The sequence below is a fragment of the Myxocyprinus asiaticus genome, chromosome 45, assembly GCF_019703515.2.
Source record: "Myxocyprinus asiaticus isolate MX2 ecotype Aquarium Trade chromosome 45, UBuf_Myxa_2, whole genome shotgun sequence".
NCBI classification, from domain to species: Eukaryota; Metazoa; Chordata; class Actinopteri; order Cypriniformes; family Catostomidae; genus Myxocyprinus; species Myxocyprinus asiaticus.
Window position 1 is genome coordinate 16,679,021 of NC_059388.1, and position 24,679 is coordinate 16,703,699.

Here is a 24,679-nt window from a genome sequence, read left to right on the forward strand (position 1 = left end):
CAGTGTGAATATGCCACATCACAGAATGACATGAACAGTGACTGTCTTGTAGAAACATCCATTTAAGTGAAGCATTGAGGCACTTAAATGTGGATTCCTCTCGTGTCATCTCTATTACGGCATGTTAAGGCGCTATTTGTAAATATTCTAAGATGTGTAAGACTGAACAGTTATGATAAATACTCTTTTGTCTTATTTATTTCATATTTATTTGCAATATTTGTCTTGTGGTTGTTACTTTAAGTCTCATATATATATTTTTTTTTACAGAGGACTAACCTGTCCTAACACACTGCAATATGGACTGAAAATGCATTTACACAATATCACACATGGTAGCCCAGGACAAAATGTTGTGGAGAACAGCTATAAATACATACTTTTTTTGTGTATCTATACGTACATCTATTTTATTATCTTAGTTTGAGGGTTTCTAATGCCCATATGATACCTTTTTTTAGACTAGTCCTTTAGTGGTAGTGCTACAGGCATGTATGGTAGCTATGCACTTTGTATTCACATTACTAGAGATATATGTATTTTTTTACATATTGTACTTTTTACTTGTTCCTTAATAAATGTAACTGGTGATGGTTACACTATGTGCATTGGTGTGTACTAGATAGCATAGACGGCAGTGTACGTGGTACCTGTTACTTTTCTTAGCGCTGGCTAGGATGGGCCAATCACGGTCGTCTATTAATTCTGGACGAGGATTTGGGATTTTTAAAAATACTTTTATTGATAATGCAGAGGATTTCCATTCACAGGTATGAATTCTTGCAATGATCAGTTTTGATTAAAAATACAATTTAGTGTAAAAATGTCTCCAATGAGCTATAAAACATTCTGAGATTTAAATGCAAAAAAGCGCATTGACGTTATTGACAAGTGTTACCTGTTACTTTTCTCAGTCCTGGCTAGGATGGGCCAATCACATTAGTTTATTCATACTGGATGAGGATTTTTAAAAAATACTTTTATAGATAATGCAGAGGAGGAATTCCGTCCACATATATGAATCCTTGTGATTATCAGATTTTATTAAAAATAACTATCCAGTGTAAAAGGTCTCCAAAGGGATATAAAACGTTCTGAGATGGAGGATTAAATTTTCAGAGCATCAAGCGCCCCCTGCAGGAATAAAACTTAGTGTCTCACAAGACAGCCAGTGGCTGACAACATGTGCAATTTCGGTCTGTTATCCACACAAAACTTCTGTATAAATTTTAAAAAACATGAAATATATCATAAATTACATAAGTCATATGTGGACTCAGTGAAGATGTTAAAGGCGGCCATAGAAATGATCAGTTGTTTTTTTCATGGTGAGGCAAGCAGACAGGCATTTCAGATGAGCAGTTAAGAATTGTAATTTTCTGAAAGGGTTAGTGTTTTTCTTAAACATTTATCCTAATGCTTTTCTGTATGTTTGATATGATACACAGTGTTAAATATTTAAGAGTATGCAATGAATACAATTTTCTATTTGTCTGTGCATTAATTTGATCTGTTACACCTTTTTGTGTAGTATTTAGTCAATTGGAAATCATTTATTCATATAAATGATGCGATCAGATGTCGTTGTGTACACTCTGTGGGGTTTTGAAGCAGGGACTAAAAACGGTTCAAGGAACGAAAGCGAAAAATGAAAATGAACAACATTTTTAGCAGAACGTAACCAAAAACTGGAACAATTTTATTTGTGAAACAATTATTTAAAAATGCTGGAAACCGGTTATAACCGGTTAATTTTGTTATGATAATTTTTTCATGAAACTAAAGGCCAAAGGGTTTATCACAGTATAGTTTGGAATTACAAAAATGAAACATGCTTTGAACCTGAAGGAAACCGCTGCATCACACATTTCTTTGTCTAATTGTTCATTGTGGATGTCGTATTCTGTGAATGAAGACCTTTTTAACAAATATGTATAATTACTACATACACATGCATGGCTAATCCAGATACAGGGAAAACATAATTAGATGTAAAAAGTAAATTTCTCAGTTGTTTCCAAGTCTTCACTGAATTATTGTTAGATATGATGCATTAATACAGATTTGATGCTTCCGGTACTGACTCAGAAGCAGATCTTTAATTAAAATGTGACTTAACTGTTAATTAACTGTATGCTTGTACGGTTTCTATTGTGATATATCGCTAATTTTTTGAGCTCGTTTTTCCAGAAGAGATTGCTTGCTTCTCTTGTTGGATCTGGCAACACTGCAATTGGTATTTCACCCACCCCTTAGCTCAGAGTACTGTCATTTTAAAAAGAACTTTATTAACCGTTCTTTTATTTTGTTCTAACCAGTAACCATTTGAAAAGGAGGCTGCGGAACTTTTAAACCAGAACGAAAAAATACAGTTTTTGCTCAGAACGAACCGAAATGAAAAAGATTTAGTTTTTAGTCCCTGTTTTGAAGCAAGTTTGGAGCAGCAGAAATAGTTAACATCGTGTAGAGAATTTTGTATTGTCAAGTGAACCTTTAGCTTTATGTTTCTAACCCTTTTACAAGCCCTGTTACCAGGTGCGATTATATATATTTTTTTCTGTCAAGAAAATCTACGTTAGATCATAATTTTTTTCTTCTCTCTAGTAAGACATTTGATATTAGGGCAAAAATTGTATTCTTGATGAGAATTTTTGTATTGTTTTCATGTAAATATATCTGAAAATCCTTAAAACAAGATACATTTGCTTTATCTTGTTTTAGAGGCAACACTGCATAAGATATTTAGGCTTTTTTCAGAGAATGTGTTGTTAATATGTGTCTTAATGTACTAGCAGATTTTTGTACTTGATATGAACTTACAGTCAAAACAAGTGAAATAAATTCTGCTAGTGCTGAAGAAGTAATCCAAAGTATTTAGACTAAATTACTGATTTTGAGTAATCTAACGGAATACGTTACACATAGCATTTTTCAGCAAGTATTCTGTAATCTGTAGTGGAATACATTTCAAAAGTAACCCTCCCAACCCTGGTTATGTGGCAGAAAAATGTATACAGTACATTTTTAGCAGAACGTAACCGAAAACCGGAACAAAATCATTTTCCATTGTTCCGGAGTAAAAACATTTTTAAAATGCTGGAAAAATGTATACAGTAAATTTAGATGGATGGATGTACGGACAGACAGACAGATAGATAGAGTGCTGAGGTTGCTTGGGGGAATCGTCCTGTATTTGGCTTTATGACGTCATAATTGCTCTCCAGCTGCTGGGTTTCCCTCTGCTCTCAGGACATAAAAAGGTGATAGGCGGCGGCGGTCTGCCCTCTCTGTATGCCCACCGCTTTATGTTGTCTTTCCACCAGCTCACCGAAAGGCTATTTTAGTTGCTTTGAATCTAAATGATCAGCCTTTCCACCCAAGTCATCCTAGCGACTTGAAACGCAACAAACAAACGCACACACAGGCAGAGACGCACGAGCTCGGTGAGATATGCCCGATGCTTTGCTCGTTGCACCTGTGTGTTATTTTATCACATGCGTCTGACGGTTTACTGGTCCTGTATGTGCTCTCTGTGCGTGCGAATTTGGGTGGTTTCAGCTTGTCGATGCTGGCTTTAGGGTACTGTTTGGACAAGATGATTCTGGATCATATCAGACATGTCGGATAAAGCCTTTTAAATGAGTATTTTACTTGATTGCAATTGCTCCGTCTGAATTGCACGTTATTCCAGCTGGACTTGGTGGTAGCCGGATGTATAGCCCATGTTTATAAGTGCTGGAATCGCATGTGAAGTTATAGCTGCTTTTTAGATGATATTACCAACTGATATTTCTGGAAGATAGATTACTTATGGACTTAATTTGTTACATGTCGTGCACGATGTAATATTTGTCGTTCTTGCGTGTAGTCATAAATGCAGTGTCATGGTTCGAGCTGGCAAATGTCCAAACGAAGTGTTTAGATCGTTTTAAACATCAACAGTTATCAAACAATATGTTCAGGTATGGCTTTGCTCAATATATGCGTGTTTCCTTTTATTACTCAGCATGTCATTTATTTTAAGAACGACCTAACTTCTTGTATAATTCACGAATCACAACTTGTATATTATTTAAAGGTACACTCCGTTTCTTTCTCTCTCATTCAGAAGTTTTACTCAAGAAATCAATGGTCATTTTAGAACATATGTATAAGAGCACTCAACATGAGATGAAGACTTAAGTCATAGTGGTAATCTTCTAAATGGCGTTTTATTCTACATGGAGAGGGTCTCCTCATGGGGGCTGTCATGCCATGATCACATGACCAACCAAATACTACTTTATCTCAGTAAATGTCCTGTTATTGGACACTTTCACTCATGGCTTAAATGATTAATTGCTGACTGTAAAAAGTTTTGTAATGCCATTGGTAACTAAAACCCAGGGCTGTAGCAAGGTTTTCTGGACCCCCTGACTGTGTATATTGCTCTGGACCCCTTTCCAACTGCAAAATGCATTTTTGAATTTGTTGGGGGGGCTTCCTGGATTTCTGGGGTTTTAGAATTGTTACCACCTTTCACCCCACTAGCTATGGCCCTGCTGAAAACTGTTGCGTTTGAATGATGCTGCATCCATGCCTCTAGGTGTCAGTGTATATATATATATATATATATATATATATATATATATATATATATATATTAGTCATCTTTGATTTATACGAAGTGCACCTATATTTCACTCAAAAATAATTCTCTCATTATTTACTACCCCCTCATGCCATTTCTAAACTTGAACGAATTTCTTCTGTAGAACTCAAATAATATATTTGGAAGAATGTATGATGCGTTTTTGTCTATACATTGTAGGTCAATGGGGTCCAATACCTTTTCAAGCTCCAAAAAGAAAGGCAGCATACAAGTAATCCAAACAACTTGAGTGGTTTAATCCATGTCTTCTGAAGCTTTCTTTGGGTGAGAAATAGACCACACGCATTAAGTCCTTATTCACTATAAATCTTGACATCCGGCCCTAGTAGAAAACTGTATAGGCTTCAAGGAGGTGTTTTGATGCTGTGCTCAATCCCAGCCTCATTATACATCAATAAGATGTTAAAATGCCTTTTTTTTTTTTTTTTTTTATCTTTTTTTATTTCAAACCACAACTCCATTTTAACCCACGACTGCATTTACAAAATATCCAAATTGGGTGTGAAAAACAGAAACCTGGCAAAATACGTCAAGCACGAGGGTGCTTGAATGAGCTGCTTTCATGAACACGCATAGGACAGCTGGTTGGAAGTGAAGATCTTTAGTGAATAAGTGCTGCATTTTTGGTTTGTTCCTAACCCAAAGCTAGAGTTATATGGATTACTTTTATGCTGCCTTTGTGTCCTTTGTTGTGCTTAAACACATTCTTCAAAATGTCTTAATTTGTGTTTGGCAGAGTTTGGAATGGCATGAGGTTGAGTAATTGAGCATTATCATTTTGGGTGAACTGTCCCTTTAAGAGTGACTGAAGTCCTCCCATGATGCACTAGGATAATTGGTAACACTTAACAATAAGGTTCTATTTGTTAACATTTTATTTAATATATAAAACAGTTATCATGAACTAACAATGAATAATACTGTATATCTTAACAGCATTTATTTATCTTGGTTGATGTTGATTCATAAAGATATTGTTAATGTTAACATATACAACTTAATTTTAAAAACATATTGATATATAATTAAACTAGTGTTAACCAAGATTAACAAGTGCTGTAAAAGTATTGTTTATTGATAGTTTGTCAACTAATGTTAATGAATACAACCCTATTGTAGTGTTTCCGAATAAATTTTATAGCCTTGTAGGCATTCTGTTCTTATAGACTATTTAAAGTTACATTTTTTAATTATTCAAATGTACATTCAGATGAGAGGAAGACTCCAGACATATCAGTGGCTGAGAAAGTTATCCGATCATGGGGGCCACAATGTAAAAAAAAAAAATATTTTTGTCCAAGGTTATTACTGGACTTGCCACTTTCTGAACTAAACGTGCAACGTGATGTGGTCATGCAACAATGTAGCGTACTGCTGTTTATAACATTTGTTGTATTACAATGTATAAAATACATTGTACGATATTATAGTTAGTATTCCAAACACAAACCATAAAATATTTTGTGCTCCTTAGTGCATAATAAAAGGTGATCTCTCTGTTCTTATCCCCCCTCCTCTTCAGAGAGTCTAAGATCATGGTTCAGCTGTCACCATCTCGGACTCTAGAGACTTTGACTTCCTCAGAGTTGGCTTTGGAGATGGAGGGTGGGCAGGGCAGCCCTAAATCGGACTCTCCTCGAGTGCTCACCGCCCTCCAGCTCGCCCTCAACTCCTCCTCGACAACCTACTATGGCTATGAGAAGTATATCGAGGATGGCCTTATCTGCCTCAAGCACAAGATCCGCAACATTGAGAAAAAGAAGGTGCCTTTAATGTCTAGTTTTAAAAAAAAAAAAATCCCCTTTTGATTATTAATATGACATGAGGTCATAAACACAAACATTTTATTTGGGCTGAAACAGTTGTTTGGCCTCATAGAGCACTCTTTGTAACTCTCACCTTCCTATGTGTTTTGTTGTTGTTTTTAAAACGAATTAATTTCATTTATTCCAGCTGAAACTGGAGGGATATAGTGAGAGGCTGAAGAACGGTGAAACACTAAATGAAGACCAACTGGTAAACATTCTTCACTCTGTGTGTTGCGTTCTAGGATATGGGGCTTCTTCCATATCAATGAAACACGTTGTATTGTTGTAGGAAGCTGTGGGGAAATACGAGGAGGTGGTCCACAATCTTACATTTGCCAAAGAGCTGCAGAAGACCCTTGGCGCCCTCACACAAGATGTAAGATTCTGCCACATACATGCTTTCATAAAGCAAGTAGTCTGTGCAGTGTATAGAAGTTGTTCTCAAGTAAGGAGTACAGTACTCTTAAAGGGAATAAAAAATTCTCATCAATTACTCACCCTCATGCCATCCCAGATGTGTATGACTTCTGCAGAACACAAATGAAGATTTTTAGAAGAATATCTCAGTGCTGTAGGTCTATACAATGTAAGTGAATGATGGCCAGAACTTTTAAGCTCCAAAAAGCACAAAGGCAGCATAAAAGTAATCCATTCAACACCAGTGTTTAAATCAATATCTTCAGAAGCGATATAAGTGGGTGAGACAGTTCAATATTTGTCAATTTTTTCTATCAATCTGTACTTTCACTTTTAAATTCTTCTTTTGTTTTTGGCAATTTGAATTCTTCATGCATATCGCCACCTACTAGGCAGGGAGGAGAATTTATAGTAAAAAAAGGACTTAAATATTGATCTGTTTCTCACCCACACCTATCATATTGCTTCATAAGACATGGATTAAACCACTGGAGTCTTATAGATTACTTTTATGCTGCTTTTATGACCTTTTAAAGTTCTGGCCACAATTCATTGCATTGTATGGACCTACAGAGCTGAGATATTCTTCTAAAAATCTTTGTGTTCAGCAGAAGAATACAAGCACTGTATGTACATAAATTTAGATGGCTGAGAATTTAGGGCACTGATGGCCAGCTGTGGTGCGTCCTGTTTGGTTGGGTCTTCTTTGCTCTGCTGTAGTTGCTGAAAGCTCAGCGGAAAGCTGTTCATCAAGAGAAGGTGATGAGGATTGAGGCAGAGAGGAGACAGATGAGCCTGATGCTTCAGGTGCAGTATGTCCTCCACAGTCTGCAGAGAGAGGACGTCCAGAGGAAATTCTGCAATTCAAGACAACATTCCCATTACCTGTCCACGCAGGACATGGAGAACCTGCTGGATCTGGCTTCATTACTAGGATGTAAAAGAAACCATAGAATGAGGTTTGTGATGATAATTTGAACATCACACACCAGCCTTCTGGACTAATATAGGCAACAGGGTTCCCACACACATGGCCAAGCTGGAATGATTTATGGGAATTTAAAAATTCTGTTATCCACATTGTATAACATTTTTAGCCATAAAAATAGCCATGAAAGCTGGCATGGCATTAAATCGCCAGCAAACAAACAAACCAGGCCTGGAAAAGTCATGGAAATTAATAATCGTAAAATCATGGCATTTTTTTAGTAATGCGCTGTCATAAAATCATTTCAACAGCTAGATATTGCTTTTGTGTAGAGTAAAACATGCCCACACGCCGTAGTTATGTTCGATATGTTGATTATTTTCAATGAATTGTTCAAAGTGGTTCACAAATCGATCTGAATCATTAATTGGTGAATCAAAATCATTTTATAAGTCCTTATGCAGTATCACAAATGACTTCAAAAGTCATGGAAATTCATTATATTTAAGTTTTTGTTTATTGTAATATTATTCGAATGTACTTTTTTATATTGTAAAAAAGCTTTAGTGGTGTACATTTGTGTATGTGGCATATGTTGGTTAGTTTGTTTTCATAGTATTGTGTTTGGTCTTTTTGGTCTGATATTGTGGCTTGATCTTCCGGTTTTGTTTTGTACTGTAGTTTAGAGGATCAGATGGAACAGGCTGCTATTGTTTACTTGGAGCTAATGGAAGGGAAAGAAAAGCCAGTTGCTGGCTCGACATGTGAGTTTCTGGCTCAATCTGTGATTCGAGCAAAATCAGTGTTTATTTTTATTATCTAATGGACTGAATCGGCCTCCCTTTCTATTTTGCAAGTGATTTTAAATAAGATGCCATACTGCCGAATAATTTTTGTGATTGTGTTGACAGTTTCGTTTTTTAAAATGCTAATGCTGTTCTTCCACAGATAAGCACATGAAGGAAAAGCTTCTTCGACTAGTGGACTGTGGCTTCTTTGATCACATATCACTTCCTCAAAATGATAGCCAGCAGAAGACTGAAAAACAAAAGTCTGACCCTCCATCCAGGACATTTAGCCTCTCCAGTGAGACTTTTAAATTTAAATTCAAATTCAACCCCCCCATGTTTTCATAATTGAGACATTCATTTTAAGTCTGTAACAATTAGTGACAAACTTCTGCATTTCAGCACTGGTGAAACTGAGCTCAAAAGAAGTGCCTTCAAAAGAGGTAAAAACAACTTGCATACTGGCAATATTTTAAGGGATAATTCACCCAAAAATTTAAACTCATTTAATCACCCTCATGTCGTTCCAAACACGTATGAGATATTGAGCAGATTGTTAGCCTCAGTCACCATTCACTTTCTTTGAAAAAAGTTATAAGGGCTTTGAACAAATTAAGGATGAATTGACAATTTATTTGTTTTGTTTTTTTGGGGGGCAAATGATCCCTTGAAGTTAAGCTCTTTGGCTTTAATGCTATGTGTTTTGTAAAAACAAGCAGGTCAGTAACTTCTGAATGATGCCAGTCTCTTAACAGACGATACTTACCTGAAACGGATGTCAAAGAGTCTAGTCGGGGTGAGAATACACCCATTCACAACTGGAAGGATGAGTTTTTGGCAATGAAGCAAAGAGAGCCACCGGACTCGTGGGAAATGGAATTTTCCGATCCTCCTGTGTCCACTCAGTCCCCCATACAGAAGCCGGGGAAAGGTGCTGCAGGATTGATTCCAAAGACTCCAGATATTATGAAGAGACCCATAACGGACCCTAAAGAGGTGGAAAAGAAACACTGTCTATAGAAATATTCCGCTTAATGTAAATGTTTGCTGCTGAACTGGTACTTCCATGTTAGCAGTTTGGGAAATACAGTGGCAAGAAAAAGTATTTGAACCCTTCGGAATTGGCTGGTTTTCTACATTAATTGGTCGTTAAATGTGATCTCATCTTCCAAGTCACAAGTATAGACAAACACAATGTGCTTAAGCCAGCAAGACACAAACAATTATAATCTTTAATGTCTTTATTGAACCCATCCCATAAAACATTCACAGTGCTGTGGGAAAAAAATGAAGACCTGCACAACGTTCAGAAGAAATTTTGGACCATTCTTCCTTAAAGAACTGCTTCAGCTCAGCCATATTCTTAGGATATTCTGTTGTGAACGGCTCTCTTGAGGTCATTCCACAGCATCTCTATTGGATTAAGGCCTGGGCTCTGATTGGGCCACTCCATAAGTTGCATTTTCTTTTTTTGAAGCCATTCTATAGTAGATTTACTTTGATGTTTCAAGGGTCATTGTCCTGCTGCATCACTCAACTTCTGCTGAGCTTCAGCTTGTGTACATCGACCCTGTAGGATATTTAGATAAATTTGAATTCATTTCACTTGATGATGGCAAGCGGTCTAGGCCCAGAAGCAGCAAAGCAGCTTCAAATCTTGATGCTCCCTACACCGTACTTCACCATTGGGATGATGTTTTCATATTGGTATACGGTGCCCTTTTTACGCCATACATAGTGCTGCACGTTCTTCCCCAAACAATTCAACCTTAGTTTCATCAGTCCACAAAACATTTTTCCAGTAGAGTTATGGAGTATCAAGGTGGTTTTTGGCAAACTTCAGGTGCGCAGCAATGTTTTTGTTAGAAAGCAGTGGCTTCCTTCGTGGTGTCCTGCCATAGATATGCATGTTTAATGTTTTCTGTATAGTAGACAGACACAGATGAACAGAAATGTTAACCAGTTCCAATGATTCCTTCAAGTCTTTAGCTGTCATTCTAGGGTTTTTTTTTTTTTACCTCCATTGAGTATTCTGTGGTGTGCCCTTTGAGTCATCTTGGCTGGATGGCCACTTCTAGGGAGAGTAGCCACAGTACTAAATCATCTCCATTATGACAATTTGTCTAACTGTGGACACATGAATATCTAAGCTCTTCAAGTTAATTTTGTAACCCTTTCCAGCTTTATGCAAAGCATTAATTCTTGATTGTAGGTCTTCTGAGATCTTTTTTTTTTTTTGCAAGGCATTGTCCACGTCAGCAGATGCTTCTTGTGAATAGCAAACTCAATGTTATAAAAGTCAAAGTAGCTCTAATCCAAACCTCCAATCTCGTATTAATTGGATGCCAGGTATGCCAACTCCTCACTAATTACTTTCACTAGCCTAGGGGTTCACATACTTTTTCCAACCTACACTGTGAATGTTTGAATGATGTATTCAATATGTACAAGAACATACAATAATTTGTTATTGGTTAGACATTGTTCTTCATCTAAATTACAATAATGATCAAACCATATTTAAAGACAAATTTCTACATTAATGCAGGTAATTCCAAAGGGATCACATACTTTTTCCTGCCACTGTAGTTTTCTACTCTGACTGCTTATGGTTTGCTGAGCCATATTTATCTATGGCAACAAAATATTTGTAGCCTTTTGTTTCTAAAATGTATTGTCCTGTGAAATGTGGGGGAAAAACTGACCTTGTTACATCAGATGTTGTCTTTCCTAGAAACGACAGAGGAAGAGCAAGGGGGATCATGACTCTAAATCAGTAAGTTGTTGTTCAGATAAATCCAAACGTCATAATGTTTGACCCCAGTTTAAGTAATATCACAAAACCACAGCATTTGTGGCATAAAGTTGATTACTGCAAAAAGAATAATTTTGGCTTGTCCCTCCATTTCTTAAAGCAAAAACAGAGTTTACAGCGAAACAATTAAAATGGAAGTGAATGGGGCCATTTTTAAAAAGGGTTTAAAGGCAAATATGTGAAACGTAGTTCATAAGAACGCTTGAATTATTTCTTTTAAAACTTGTGTTTTATTTTAGTTGTTTAAAACGTCAGTTCTGCGGGATAACGGTTTGCAGCATTACGTCGTCATGACAACGGAGTTGTAAAATTGGATATAACTTTAATACAGAAGGTTAGTAAGGGATTTTATCACACTTAAATCATGTTAACACGCATATTGTTTTGTGGCTATTCTTTTGAAACGGTGATTATTTTAACGTTTATGGATTGGCCCCATTCACTTCCATTGTAAGTGCCTCACTTGAACACACATTTTTCCTTTTTTAAAGAAAAGGAGGGATGAGTCAACTTTTGATGGTATATATATTCCTTTTAAAGCCTAGTGCTACACTAGGAATTGTCTTTGGTCTGATTAGTGAATTGGAGCATTCTGTGGTCAGATTTGTTTAATAACTGTACATTTGACCACTGTCCCTGAAAATCTCCTACACTGCAAGTTTCATCACTTTCGTATCACTTTGCAGTCTTTCCTCTCACATACGTACATATATACTCAAATCAATATTTCATATCCATTTATTAATTTATATAGCAACTAGCAGTGTAATAAGCAGAATAATATATAGGTAGTTTGCCATTATTGCAAAATATACCCCTTCAGGGAGTTTCACTTCAGGGTCAGCCCTTTTAGGGATTGTTTTGAGATGATGACCAACTGCCTGTACATTTTTCTCTACTTATTTTATTCTGTGACTTTCAGGTGCCTGTGGAAGTGTTCAGCTCTCCATCTCCATTACCTAAAGATCCGGTTCAGCGCAAAGAGCAGCTGGAGTCCCTGATGAACCAGATCTCTGGCTCCTTCAGTTTCATGCAGGCATGATTTTTCAGTATTTGTCCAAGCTTTTGTCATTTGTTTAAACAAGGGTTTAATTTAATGTCTTTGTCATGTTTTGTGACTCCGTTCCTGACCATTACTGATTCAGAGACTTCTCTTAACTTACCCCTGACCACTGTTTGCAGGAGTCTCTTCTAGATGGGGAAACTTCCCCTAGTAGCATTCGACCAAATAGATGCCGTCCGTCTCCTGGCACTTCTACTCCCCTCGGTACATGGCCACTCCATATTAGACATGAGTCGCACAATAAAAACAGGACAAAATGCTTTTTATTTTTCATTTACAATGTCTTTCTTATACAGCACAAAAGGAATTAACAAAAAGTCCAACAGATATTCTGGCTCATTCAAAGCATGTAAGCAATTTAGCTTCAGCACTTTCTATATTAATGAATCCTGACATGACTGAGGTCAAAATTGCCTTTTTACAAATGAAGCTCTTATGTAATCCTAGTCCACTCCCTTACGCATCCTGCTCTCTGGAGACAATAAAGGCTGTCTGTCGAATGGAGATCGTTCTATAAATGACTCTGACCTTGATCTACACAGTGAAGATGAACCACATGTAAGGAGTCACACTTTTTTACTCAAATCTTTGTTTGTTTTTCATTATGTATTCTGCTCAGAGGATGAAATTAAAGCAAATGTTCTGAGATCGCTGTAACTTGTGTAGATTTGTCTCTTGTAGCTCTAATAACCAACTTTTTTTTAGAATTTTACCCTACTACTGTTTGATATTCATGGTTTATGTCTGTGTGTGTGTGTGGAGATGCAAGGTGAGGGCTTCAATTCTCCACCTTTGTACCGAAGGGGGTCCTCAATCACACGTCCTCTAGAAAATCAGAGCTCTGTACAGGTGAGTACTGGATGGCTAAATACAACAGGAATATTTTGAAGTAGTATACCTATACAATGAGAACTGTCATGATTTACTCACCCTCATGTCATTCCAAACCCGTTTGACTTATGTGGAACACAAGGTTTAGCACTTTTTCGCGAAAAACACGTGCCACTGTCAACGAGCCACTCTCATTAATGTGCAACAGACATCAATTATAACAGATTTTTTTATTGTTGGGTGTACTATTCCTTTAATTCCCAACAATTTTTTTTTTCAGATTGTCCTTGGTGTTTGTTATCTTGATTAATGTGTATATTACTCATCTTTTATTGTTTACATTTTTCTTTTTCTTTAAATCGTTCCAACGTAATAAAAATATGGCAATTTAATTCAATGTTGTGAATATTATCACAGATAAAGTGGTTGTGGGACCTCTGCTGTACTTTATTACGGCCCTTATTACAATTTTATATTCTTAAAGCTGAAGTATGTAATTTCTGCGACACTAGTGCCACCGAACGGAATGTTTTCAAGACAGCTTTCCGATACGCCCCTCGTCCGCTGTTCAAACAGTCAGATAGTCCCACCCCCAACTCGCGCCATTGGTTACATTTATATTTTGCGATTATTGCCATTAACTGACCATTAAATATTGGCTGATTATTGAATAAATTGAGTAAATATTACATAAATGTTTCATTTAAAATATTTAATCTGCAATTTAGTGTCTCATTTGCTGTCGAATTTATAACAGCCATTGGGAAAACCCATATTTGTCATCCACTACTCTGGATTTGTTTAACTTGTAAATTTTCAAGCAAGTTATTTAAAAAGTCATTTAAAGTTTATTACTTTGAGTTCAGGTCTGGAAAGTTTTGTTGTGATGAGCTTTACAAGTGGAAACTAAACTTCATGTGGTGCCATAAAAATGGCTTATTTGTTATCCAGTGCATTTAAAAGGGTGTGCTGGGATTACTTGATTTTTGTTTGTGTATGCATCAGGCAGGAAAGCAGAATTTATGCAATGGAGTATCAACCATGTCTGCGCAGACGTTTAAAACCCCACCCAGTCACCGATCCATCAGTGTAGATAATCCCTTCCACAACATTCACTCTGTAAGCATAATACACACATTGTTTTTCACTTTTGTTTTAACATGAATCCATTCTACATTATGCAAATAAATCTTGTCTCAAGCTCTGAGCTAATGCACATGTAGCTCAAACTTCTCTCTCTCTCTCTTGGTCAGGTGTTTAATGTGGCTTCTCTGCCAATCAGTGAGAGTTCAGTGATGAAGTCAGATGAGAGTGGATTCTCTGAGTCCATGCATCTCAGTTACACTACAGCCAAAACCCTGAGTTACTCCACCGCCAGCACCCAGACACCACCTGAACTTAACCCACCTGAAGATGACCTACAGATTGGTATAATATTTCGTTTATTAAGCTGTTTTCCTTGTATGGACCATTGATTGGTCCCAACAATTTAGACTTCAGGTTTTACTCCACAATGTAGGCTGAAACACACACACACACACACACACACACACACACACACACACACACACACACACACACACACACACACACAATCACCCATGGTTGGGGTTATGTAATTCTATTATATTATATAATTTTATAATGATGCGACTTAACACTGTATACATTTTGTAAAAAGGCACATTCTCCCTCGTTGCCTACCAATCGTATGTGTCCTTGCAGAGGGCCAGTACCAGCTGGAGTGTCCTGTCAGTGCAGGTGGTCACATGTTTTCTGCTCCTCAGCCACAGTCTCGTCTGGGTCAGACCTGCTTCCCCCGCGGGACAGCGAGAGGTATGATGCGTGCAGGCAGGGGTTTGATTCACTCACACAGATCATCTGGTGGCTACAGAGGTACCTTTCTCTTCTCTTCCTCTGTCTCTCTTACACACACTACTTCACTCTTTATGTCTATTTAGTCTTTCACTTTTACATTCAAGTTTGCAGGTCACATTCTGGAGGTGTTTCCTTTTCTCATGTTTCCTTTTCTCTATGTACACCATACATAGACCTTTGTTGTACTGTCCAATTATTCATGATTAAATATAATTTGTGCATTTGTGATTTTGAAGGTAAAGCAAAATAAATGCTTTATTGCCATTTAGTTTTTACGTCATACCCCTTTGGAATAGTGTTTTTTTTTTTTTTTTCTTTCTTACAGCCTGAATTATATAAAGGCAAAATTGGTAAATAAAGCTGGAATATATATTCCAGCTTTATTTACCAATTTTGCCTTTACAACATTCAAGTAAAAAAAAAATTAAAAAAAATAAAAAGGCAACAGTTCCAAAATTTATAAAAGATGAAAAACCACACCAACAGGGTTTGAAAAGTGATCATACCTCTGGATTTAATACTTCGTAGAGATACCTTTTGCTTTAGTGACAGCCATCAGTCTGTTTGGATGTTTCTACTAGCTTTGTGCACCTAGATTAGGGGACATTTGCCCATTTCTTCTTGCAGAATTGTTCGAGTTCAGTCAAATTGTGGGGTGAGTGGCCATCCATACGTTTTCTATTGGATTTAGGTCCGGGCTCTGACTTGGCCACTCAAGGAATTTGACCTTCCTATCCTTAAGCCACTGCGTTATTTTTTTGGCAGTGCATTTAGGGTCAATTTGATGAAAGGTGAACCACCTGCCCATCTTTATTTGTCGAGCAGAGGGCTACAGATTTTCCTCAAATTTGGGTGTACATGGCAGCATCCATTTTTCCTTCAATCCTGACCAATTGCCCAGTCCCTGCTGAAGATAAACACACCCACCACATAATGTTGCCACCACCATGCTTCACAGTAGGTATGGTATGTTCTGGGTGGTGTGCTGTTTGGTTTTCTCCAAATATGGCACTTGGAATTCAGTCCAAAAAGTTCTTTCTTACCACCCTGCCATACAGGCAGGGCCGTACTAACGCATGGGCTTACCGGGGCTTAAGGCACAGTCGCAGCCTCCTCCACCGTATTCTCCCCCGTCGACGTTCTCGGGAAGGCGCGCATGAAAACCCGTTCAGCGGGAGACACCGATGTAAACGCCAAGAAGGTGTGCAATGGTTTAATCCGTCTGTGTAGTGCATGGTGAATGAGTGCCAAACCCCCTCAGCCAAAAGACCTTATAAAGTTGCCTTTGGCCTCTTAATAGCTTCCCTGATCATTATCCTCCTGGCACGGTCATCCAGTTTGGAGGGATGGCCCGATCTAGACAAGGTTTTGGAGGTGCCATGCTCTTTCCACATCTTGAAAATCCTCTGAACAGTACTCGGAGGGATAGAAAACTTTTAAACCTTTTTGTACCCTTCTCCTAACCTGTGCCTTTCCACAATTTTATCCCGGAGCCCTTTTGAAAGCACCTTTCCAACCATGGTGAATTTATTAACATGCACTACTAGTAATCGAATCCTCATGGAACAGCCGACTTTATTCTGAAGTAATCAAAACCACTACAGTTGATTTAAGGTGGGGGTCAATTAGCAAGGTATGTGATCTGAAAGGTGATTTGTTGCACAGGAGCAAATTTTTGGGGCTGATCACTTATCCAAACCAGGTACTTTTAATTTTTAATAATTGTTCAGAATATTTTTATTTTCTCTGATGTTGAAGGTTATAATGTGTAAATACAGCTGAAGAAGGTTAGATTGAATGTATTTACATTTCCAGGGTGTAGTGTGATGATATAAGGATTTTGACAAGGTATGATGACTTTAGGCACTATAAAATATTTGGGTAAGTCATATAAAGCTGCATTTTTTGTGGTTGTTGCTTGAACCTGACTGGCAGGTGGTTATGAGGCCTACAGAGTGAATATGCGCTCTCCAGGAGGGGGCATCGCATCCCAGACCCATACAGCACACCGAGACCATGGATCTGCCCTTTACATGTCCAGAGTAAGGCACTGACTGACTTGATTGGTTTAGACCTCTGATCTCCACTGTGAAACTCCAGTTTTAATTTTAAACAATCTAAAGTGTTTGAGTTACTGTATATGTAGAGTTTTGTGAAATTTGTGAGATCTGTCATTGATCTACTCTTTAAAGGAATATTCCGGGTTCAATACAAGTTAAGATCAATCGACAGCATTTTTGGCATAATGTTGATTACTGCAAAATAATTTTGACTCCTTTAAAAAATAAATTAAAAATGGAGGTTACAGTGAGGCATTTACAATGTAAGTGAATGGGGTTTAGAGGGTTTAAAGACAGAAATTTGAATCTTATAATTATATAAAAGCACTTATGTAAATTCTTCTGTTAAAACTTGTTTATTTGAGCTGTAAAGTTTTTTACATCATCGTTTTAGTGTTTACAAGTGTTACATCGTCATGGCAACGGAGTTGTAAAATTTGCAATAACTACACAGAAAAGGTTAGTAAGCTGTTTTTATCACAAACTCATGTTAACACATTGTTTACGTCTTGTGGCTATACTTTTGAAACCATGAGTATTTTAACGTTTACTGATTGGCCCCTTTCACTTCCATTTATAAGTGTCTTACTGGAACCCATATTTTTGCCTTTTTTTTTTTTTTTTTTTTTTTTTTAAAGAAAAGGGACCATTTCATTGATTTTTATGGTAATCAACATCATGCCACAAATGCTGTTGATTGAGCTTAACTTGCATTGAACCTGGAATATTCCTTTAAATGAAAGGCTAGTCAGTTGTTTTGCTTTTTGTTTCGTTTACAGGAAAACGGGTATCAGCAGAGTTTCAAACGAGGTGGAGGCACAGCAACACAAAGGAACAGTGGTATAAACTTTCACTGATACCCAGTTCTTCATTAAATATGTAAGGGATAATGTACAGTCAGCTGGTCATTATCGCAAAATAGTGATTACTTAAGGGTTTTATTAAAATAAATAAATGGACATGAAATAGTTTAGGAAATTATGTGAGAAGAACCCACAGAGTGAAACCTGTATGTAGAAAGTCAGTTGCCTGGGACAACAGTCAATTATACAGTTTAGCTGTCGTTATAAAAAAAATATTTGATTGCAGATAGCCATGATTGACAAAGCAGATTTAATGCCTGGAGAATGGCTCATGTCTTTGAGAAAACCCTATGCAACCATAAATCTGTGGGCTTGTTCTGTCTCTCTCGTCTCTTCACCTCATAGCCGGTTGGAGTGACTCCTCACAGGTGAGCAGCCCAGACAGGGAGGGGGTGTATCCACTCGACTCCGGAATCAGTGACTCTCTCTCCATCACACAAACAGAAGTTCCCATGACCCACCAGGGAGCACACACTCTGATGCCCGTTCACGTGTACCCGCTCAACCAACTCAGAGTAGCCTTCTCCGCCGCCCGCACAGCCAATTTCGCCCCTGGCACTCTGGATCAGCCAATCGCCTTTGACCAACTGCACACCAACCAAGGTGACATGTTCGACACGGCCACCGGTCGTTTCACCTGCCCTGCTGCGGGCACGTACGTCTTCCTCTTCCACATCCTGAAGCTGGCAATCAGCGTGCCCCTGTATGTCAACCTCATACGCAATGAAGAGGTGATGGTGTCGGCGTACGCTAACGACGGAGCTCCAGACCATGAGACTGCTAGTAACCATGTTTTACTCCAGCTGTTCCAGGGAGACCAGGTGTGGCTGCGACTGCATCGTGGTGCCATCTATGGCAGCAGCTGGAAATACAGCACTTTCTCTGGTTTCCTTCTGTACCAGGACTGAACATGTATCTCCCTTATATAGGCACGATAAAGGAAGATGGGGCATTTTGGATCTATTGAAGGCTGTAGTTAATCTGCACTTATTGCGCTTTGTTACGCATGGTGCAACTGCATGTTTAAATGTTCATTAGTACAAAGTCAGTGTTAAGGCTAATGTTTGTTCTTGGATGTTTACATGGATTTCCCCAGATTTCCCCTCCCTTTTTTTTTCTTTACAGATAACTGAAAAGTATTACTGTATACCCTCGTAACCAAAAGTAGCTGCATTAAATGTGTACTAATTGAAAGTCTTTACATTCAGAAACTAATGTGTTTGTTCCTGTATTCACTAAATGACTAAAATGTATGCTTGATCATTTTAGATGAGAAATGTTTCCCACCCATGCAAATGTCTGCAACTGGTGCCTTTCCTTTTGGGGTCACAGAACTCTTTTTCTAATTATACTTGACATGTTGAGCACTTTAAAAAGGGACTTAGTGGCCTTGTCGGGGTTTGGGTATATGTGTACCTGTGAGTTTGTCTGTGTATATACTGTAAGCGTCCTCATTCTGAAAATCACTTGAACGTTGACTCTGCCAAAATGGCTCCCTCTTGTGCCTAAATAATAATAATAAAAAAACAAAGTGCAGTTCACTTCTGTGGTGGCTTTATTTGTATCTAATAGTGTCCAGTGATTGTATAATAGGTCTAACAGTTTAAGATATAGTTAAGAAGAAGAATGTGTGGTCTGCTTTGTGTTTGAACATTGTCACCCCACTAGATGGTGATGATACACTCTGAATTCCCCCCTCCCCCCATTTAAAAGTTTTAACCTGAATAAATTGTTTTTGACAGGTATAAAATGATGTACATGCATAAGATTATAGACTTCATGGGGTGATTCTCATGAAACCTGTCAAAGATATCCTTGTCATATTTAACACCAAATCAATACATAATAAAATGAGAATATGAGATGTTATTTTGCATAAAGAAAAGTCTACATTTAAGACCATTAAGATGTTTTGCACTGTGACAATGTTTTCAATGATGATTCTCATTACCATTTTAGTCCCCCCACCCCGTATTACAGTAAAGATGTTGTACAATAATTTAAATTACATTAAATTTAAAAAATATATTTTTAAATAAAATTAAAAAGGCAGTACCAAGGGAGTACTGCTACGATGTCTATATTAACATTTAAATAATATACCATTTACTTTGTGGTAATGAGAATATCATAATGACCCTCTTTTTTTGCATTGTGGTAATGAAAGGGGGGAGGGGAGAATGTTTATAACTGTCATGAAAATATCACAATGTAATTTTTCTTAAAGGTATAGTTCACCCAAAAATAAACATTCTCTCATTTACTCACCCTCATGCCATCCCAGATGTGTCTGTCTGACTTTTTTCTGAAAAACACAAATTAAAATTTTTAGAAGAATATCTCAGCTCTGTAGGTCCATACAATGCAAGTGAATGGTGACCAAATATTTGAAGCTCCAAAAAAAAATTAAAATGCAGCATAAAATTAATCCATACGACTGAGGTGTTTTAATCCATGTCTTCTGAAGCGATCTAACCGGTTTTGGGTGAGAACAGACCAAAATGTAACTCAATGTTATCTTGCCATTGAAGTCTGTAGGCATGATCATGATTCCAAGTGTAATCGAGCTTGAAATCATGATCGCCTAATGCCTCCTACACACTACATGACTTTCAAAGATGTCAGATTGTAGTACCGTTCATATTACACAACTGTCTGTCTTGTCATGGTAGTTGTAGGGTTTTCAAATTACACGAGGAATCGGCGACAGAGGTGAACACATTACAAAACATTTCACTATTGACAAATCCCCGACGACTCTGTTGGGAAACGTAATTTGGAGTCCAGGCAGAGTATACGTGAGAAGTGATATGAGATTTGAAAACAAATGCATGATCATATGTTATGTATTTCAGAATATGATTAATCACCTTTACATAATGTGTAAAGGCATTATATATTTTATTGGTTACAATAAGAAAAAGTACCTCCTACTGAAAAATCTACCTGTTTGTTTATCTGACTGTCCAAGAGAATTGGCAATTTCTCTCCAACACTTCTCTTTCTCCACCCGGTTGTAGTACAGTTCAGAGGAAACATCAAATAGGCACTGGTGCTCCTGCCAATTTTCCACTAATTTTTCCTCCATTTCTTCAGTCCAATGAGACTTTCTTGATACCGCAGCCATGCTAGTTGATGTTCTGTTGCAGGTACATCAGGACTCCTCCCACTGAAACTTCTCATGCCCCGTTTCTTGCTCTCTCATTGGCTGTAGGTCAATGCTGGAGTTGTATTCAGTCAAACACATTTCACATTGCGTGATTTGGAATCGCAGACAGCTCCAGATATTTAACATGTTAGATATCTCGTTGACAATTCCGATGCATCGGCGCTTCTCTCAGATCGCGTCTTTGATAATTCATACATTGCGTTCGTCGCTCACGGGAGCAAGCTCTGATTTGCCTATGATTTTGTCAGCGATCTCCACAAAACTGTCAGCGAGTGAAAATCAGGCCTAAAATCGTATTGTGTAAACTCGGCATAAGAGACAGCTGATGTCAATATTTAAAGTGAAAAAGAGTTATATTTTGGTCTGTTCTCACCCAAAACCGATTAGATCTCTTCAGAAGACAGATTTAACCACTGGAGTTGTATGGATTACTTTTATGCCACCTTTATGTGCTTTTTGGGGCTTCAAAATGTTGGTCACCATCCACTTGCATTGTATGGACCTACAGAGCTGAAATATTCTTCTAAAATTCTTTGTGTTCTGCAGAAGGAAGAAAGTCATACACATCTGGGATGTCATGAGGGTGAGAAAATGATGAGAGAATTTTCATTTTTGGGTGAACTATCACTTTAATGGCCCTAAAATAGGCTTCATGCTCTATATGCAAAATCTTATTTATTTTATACATTTAGAACATTTTCTTGACAGGTTTCATGAGAATCACTCCATGAGACTAGTCATATCAGATGGCTTATAAAAACATGTATTATTTTAAATGGTGCTTAGCTGACTCATAGGCACTGCCATATTGAGATCACATGACAGCCGAATCTGACTAAATTTTACACTTTCATTCATGGAATAAATTAATTCCTACCGATTTAATCTGCTACAGTATTGCGTGATGCTGTACCCAAACCAAACCGTTATATGTCAGTACAAATCAAAGACGACTGCCATCACAACATAAACAAAATGAAATTACTGCCAGAGCCCTTCTACACAATGTCCATATAATTGCATAACGCGGCGGTCCCATAGACATTCTGTACACTGTACACTGGCGAGGAGACCAGAGAGACCATTTTTTTTAAAGGATGCTTATGGCGGAAATGCTGAATAAGCTGCTTTTGTGAAGAAAAAAAAAAAAGCTCGTCACCCTCAACATGCTTTACACTAAACAATCCTTTTTTAATAACTATGTGTGGAGTTTACTACGATGAAATTGCTGTTTTATAAGAGAAAACGCGGACAATTTTGCGACAAGTAAGTGTCAGTTTACGGCTTTATTCGTTAATTTATATAGTATCCGCAAACGGCGACTTACTGTCGTAACACGCTAGTTGACCATTTCGCTCTCTCATAGGGTAAAAACGCTAAGGTTTTATTCAAGTTTAAAAGATCTCTGTTACTGCTACTCACCTGAAATTACTTATTGCGCTCAGTCTGCCAGTACTCACAAAGCTGAACGCTTGTCAAAATGTGGGTTTATAAGATTAAAGAGGTTTTTATTCTGAAAGTTAAAAAAGAAAAATAGCAATATGTAAGGGAAAATCTGCTTGAAAAATTATATTTACATTTTGGTGGCATTGTCATGGACATCCTGCATCAGTTGGAGTTGGAGCCAGCTCGCTGAAAGGTTTGGTTGAGTTTTGCATTGTTTCCTACACTGCCCCATAACCACTACTTATGAGGCAGAGATGTTCATTAGAATCTCTTTTGTCTGTCACGTAAGAAGGAATGTCTCTGCATGTTCGATTCAACATTTATTGAGGTGATCTCCAGAGGGCGCTATTGTCTTACACGTTGAACACTGTTGTACTCGGTGTAATGGGAAAAAAAGATCAATTCATTTAGTAGGACTTTCCCATAAGTGCTTCCACACAAGTTCTGTCTTGGGATATGAATGTCACAATGCACAATTGTTTACTTTCCACTGTTGTAACAGCTGAGTGTGCTTGCTCATTTTGCATTAATTTAATGCATTTTTAACATGTATAGTGTGGGAGAAGTCTCGATTGCTCTACTTCTGGATTTAACGATGAGGAAACATATTGATTCAATCCTCCGATCATTCCTTGTGACATTGTGACTTGCTTTTTTACTATGTTTGTGTTGTCCAAGGCTCATATGGTCATTTGGAAGGTGAACTGTGTAATTTTTTCCAAGTTAATTCACAGAGACCAACTTAAGTAAACTATTTGTAGGTTAATTTCCCCGAAAAGTGTAAACTCAGTGGTGCTTTAAAAACATTGCTCTTTTTGTTTGAGTATCCTGACCAGCCTGTCACAGCAACGTTGACGCAACCAGTGGCTTATCTTTGGGGTGGGACAGTCTGTTTGGTCGACCAATGAAAGACAGGGGAGTGTTTACGAAATCTGTTTGAAAACATTATTTTTGCAATTGTATTTGGTGACAGTGGCGCGGAAATGACAAACTTCAGCTTTAAAGGTATAGTTCACCCAAAAATGAAAAATCTCTCATTATTTACTCACCCTCATGCCATCCCAGATGTGTATGACTTTCTTTCTTCTGCTGAACACAAATGAAGGTTTTTAGAAGAATATTGCAGCTTTGTAGGTCCATACAATGCAAGTGAATGGTGACCAAACTTTGAAGCTCCAGAAATCACAAAAAGGCAGCATAAAAGTAATCCAGAAGACTCCAGTGTTTAAATCCATATCTTCAAAAGTGATCTAATTGTTCTGGGATGAGAACAGACCAAAATGTAACATATTATTAACTGTATATTTTGCCATTGGAGTCTCTAGGTACGATTATGATTTCATGCTCGATTACACTTCCTAGTAGGGGTGGGGAAAAATACTGATTTTCTGATGCATCGCGATCTTCCTTTGAACGATTTCAATATCGATTCCTAAATCCAAAGATTGATCTTTCCCTCTATGCACAACCCCCTTCAATGCAAGTAAATCACTCACATATGCGACCAGCTCTCACGCTATGCGACTAAAAATGTCTTTGATTAGCCGCTGGCTAGTAAATGTTCAGATTTCGCTCGCCAGTGATTGAGTAGTATAGTGGAGAAGACGTTATTAGCACAGATGTCATTTCACTGAGTTTTCAGAGTAAAAGTTTGGTTTAACTCATTCTGTGTGTCTAAAGACAAGATCAATATGTCATTGAATAATGTCTCTTTTAACACCCTTTCGGTTTCTGACACTGTTGTTGATTGAAAACAACAAAAAAAGAAACATTTAAATCTAATCACACATGGATGCACAAAAGAAATTACGCACGTCTTATCTCGTTACGTGCACTTACTGGCTGATGCCACTTGTCTTAAAGAGACATTACCGATTTAGCACGTGTACTACATATCAACGTAAAAACTTGTAAATAGTACAAATTATGCAAGTAAACAATAAAAATGTTACAAAAATTAAT

General features: G+C 37.6%; 1 protein-coding gene and 1 long non-coding RNA gene across 3 annotated transcripts; one reads left to right on the forward strand and one right to left on the reverse strand.

The window, feature by feature from the left end:
* Positions 1 to 709: 709 nt before the first annotated feature.
* Positions 710 to 19,855, forward strand: LOC127435097 (caprin-2-like). Its single transcript, XM_051688290.1, has 21 exons — positions 710 to 3,962; positions 6,174 to 6,414; positions 6,605 to 6,667; positions 6,749 to 6,835; positions 7,597 to 7,835; positions 8,486 to 8,568; positions 8,753 to 8,890; positions 8,995 to 9,035; positions 9,337 to 9,588; positions 11,327 to 11,368; positions 12,330 to 12,443; positions 12,590 to 12,674; positions 12,767 to 12,819; positions 12,918 to 13,028; positions 13,233 to 13,319; positions 14,307 to 14,420; positions 14,555 to 14,729; positions 15,027 to 15,197; positions 17,115 to 17,221; positions 18,019 to 18,079; positions 18,448 to 19,855. Exons 1-21 carry the CDS (start codon positions 3,955 to 3,957, stop codon positions 19,008 to 19,010), a joined length of 2,835 nt encoding a protein of 944 aa, XP_051544250.1. The 5' UTR covers positions 710 to 3,954; the 3' UTR covers positions 19,011 to 19,855.
* On the reverse strand, positions 7,494 to 12,718 carry LOC127435117 (uncharacterized). Of its 2 annotated transcripts, XR_007896130.1 has the most exons (4): positions 12,571 to 12,691; positions 11,298 to 11,322; positions 9,359 to 9,580; positions 7,494 to 7,733 (listed from the first exon to the last, which is right to left on the reverse strand). It is a non-coding gene; the product is annotated as an uncharacterized LOC127435117 (long non-coding RNA). The 2 variants fall into 2 exon arrangements; XR_007896131.1 differs by lacking the exon at positions 11,298 to 11,322 and having other exon boundaries at positions 12,571 to 12,718.
* Positions 19,856 to 24,679: the final 4,824 nt, after the last annotated feature.

Bases quoted from the DNA above. Each gene is read 5' to 3' on its own strand.
- LOC127435097 (XM_051688290.1), top strand. The intron at 12,675-12,766 runs GTACATGGCCAC...TTTCTTATACAG, and splicing joins TGGCACTTCTACTCCCCTCG to CACAAAAGGAATTAACAAAA. The intron at 15,198-17,114 runs GTACCTTTCTCT...CCTGACTGGCAG, and splicing joins ATCATCTGGTGGCTACAGAG to GTGGTTATGAGGCCTACAGA.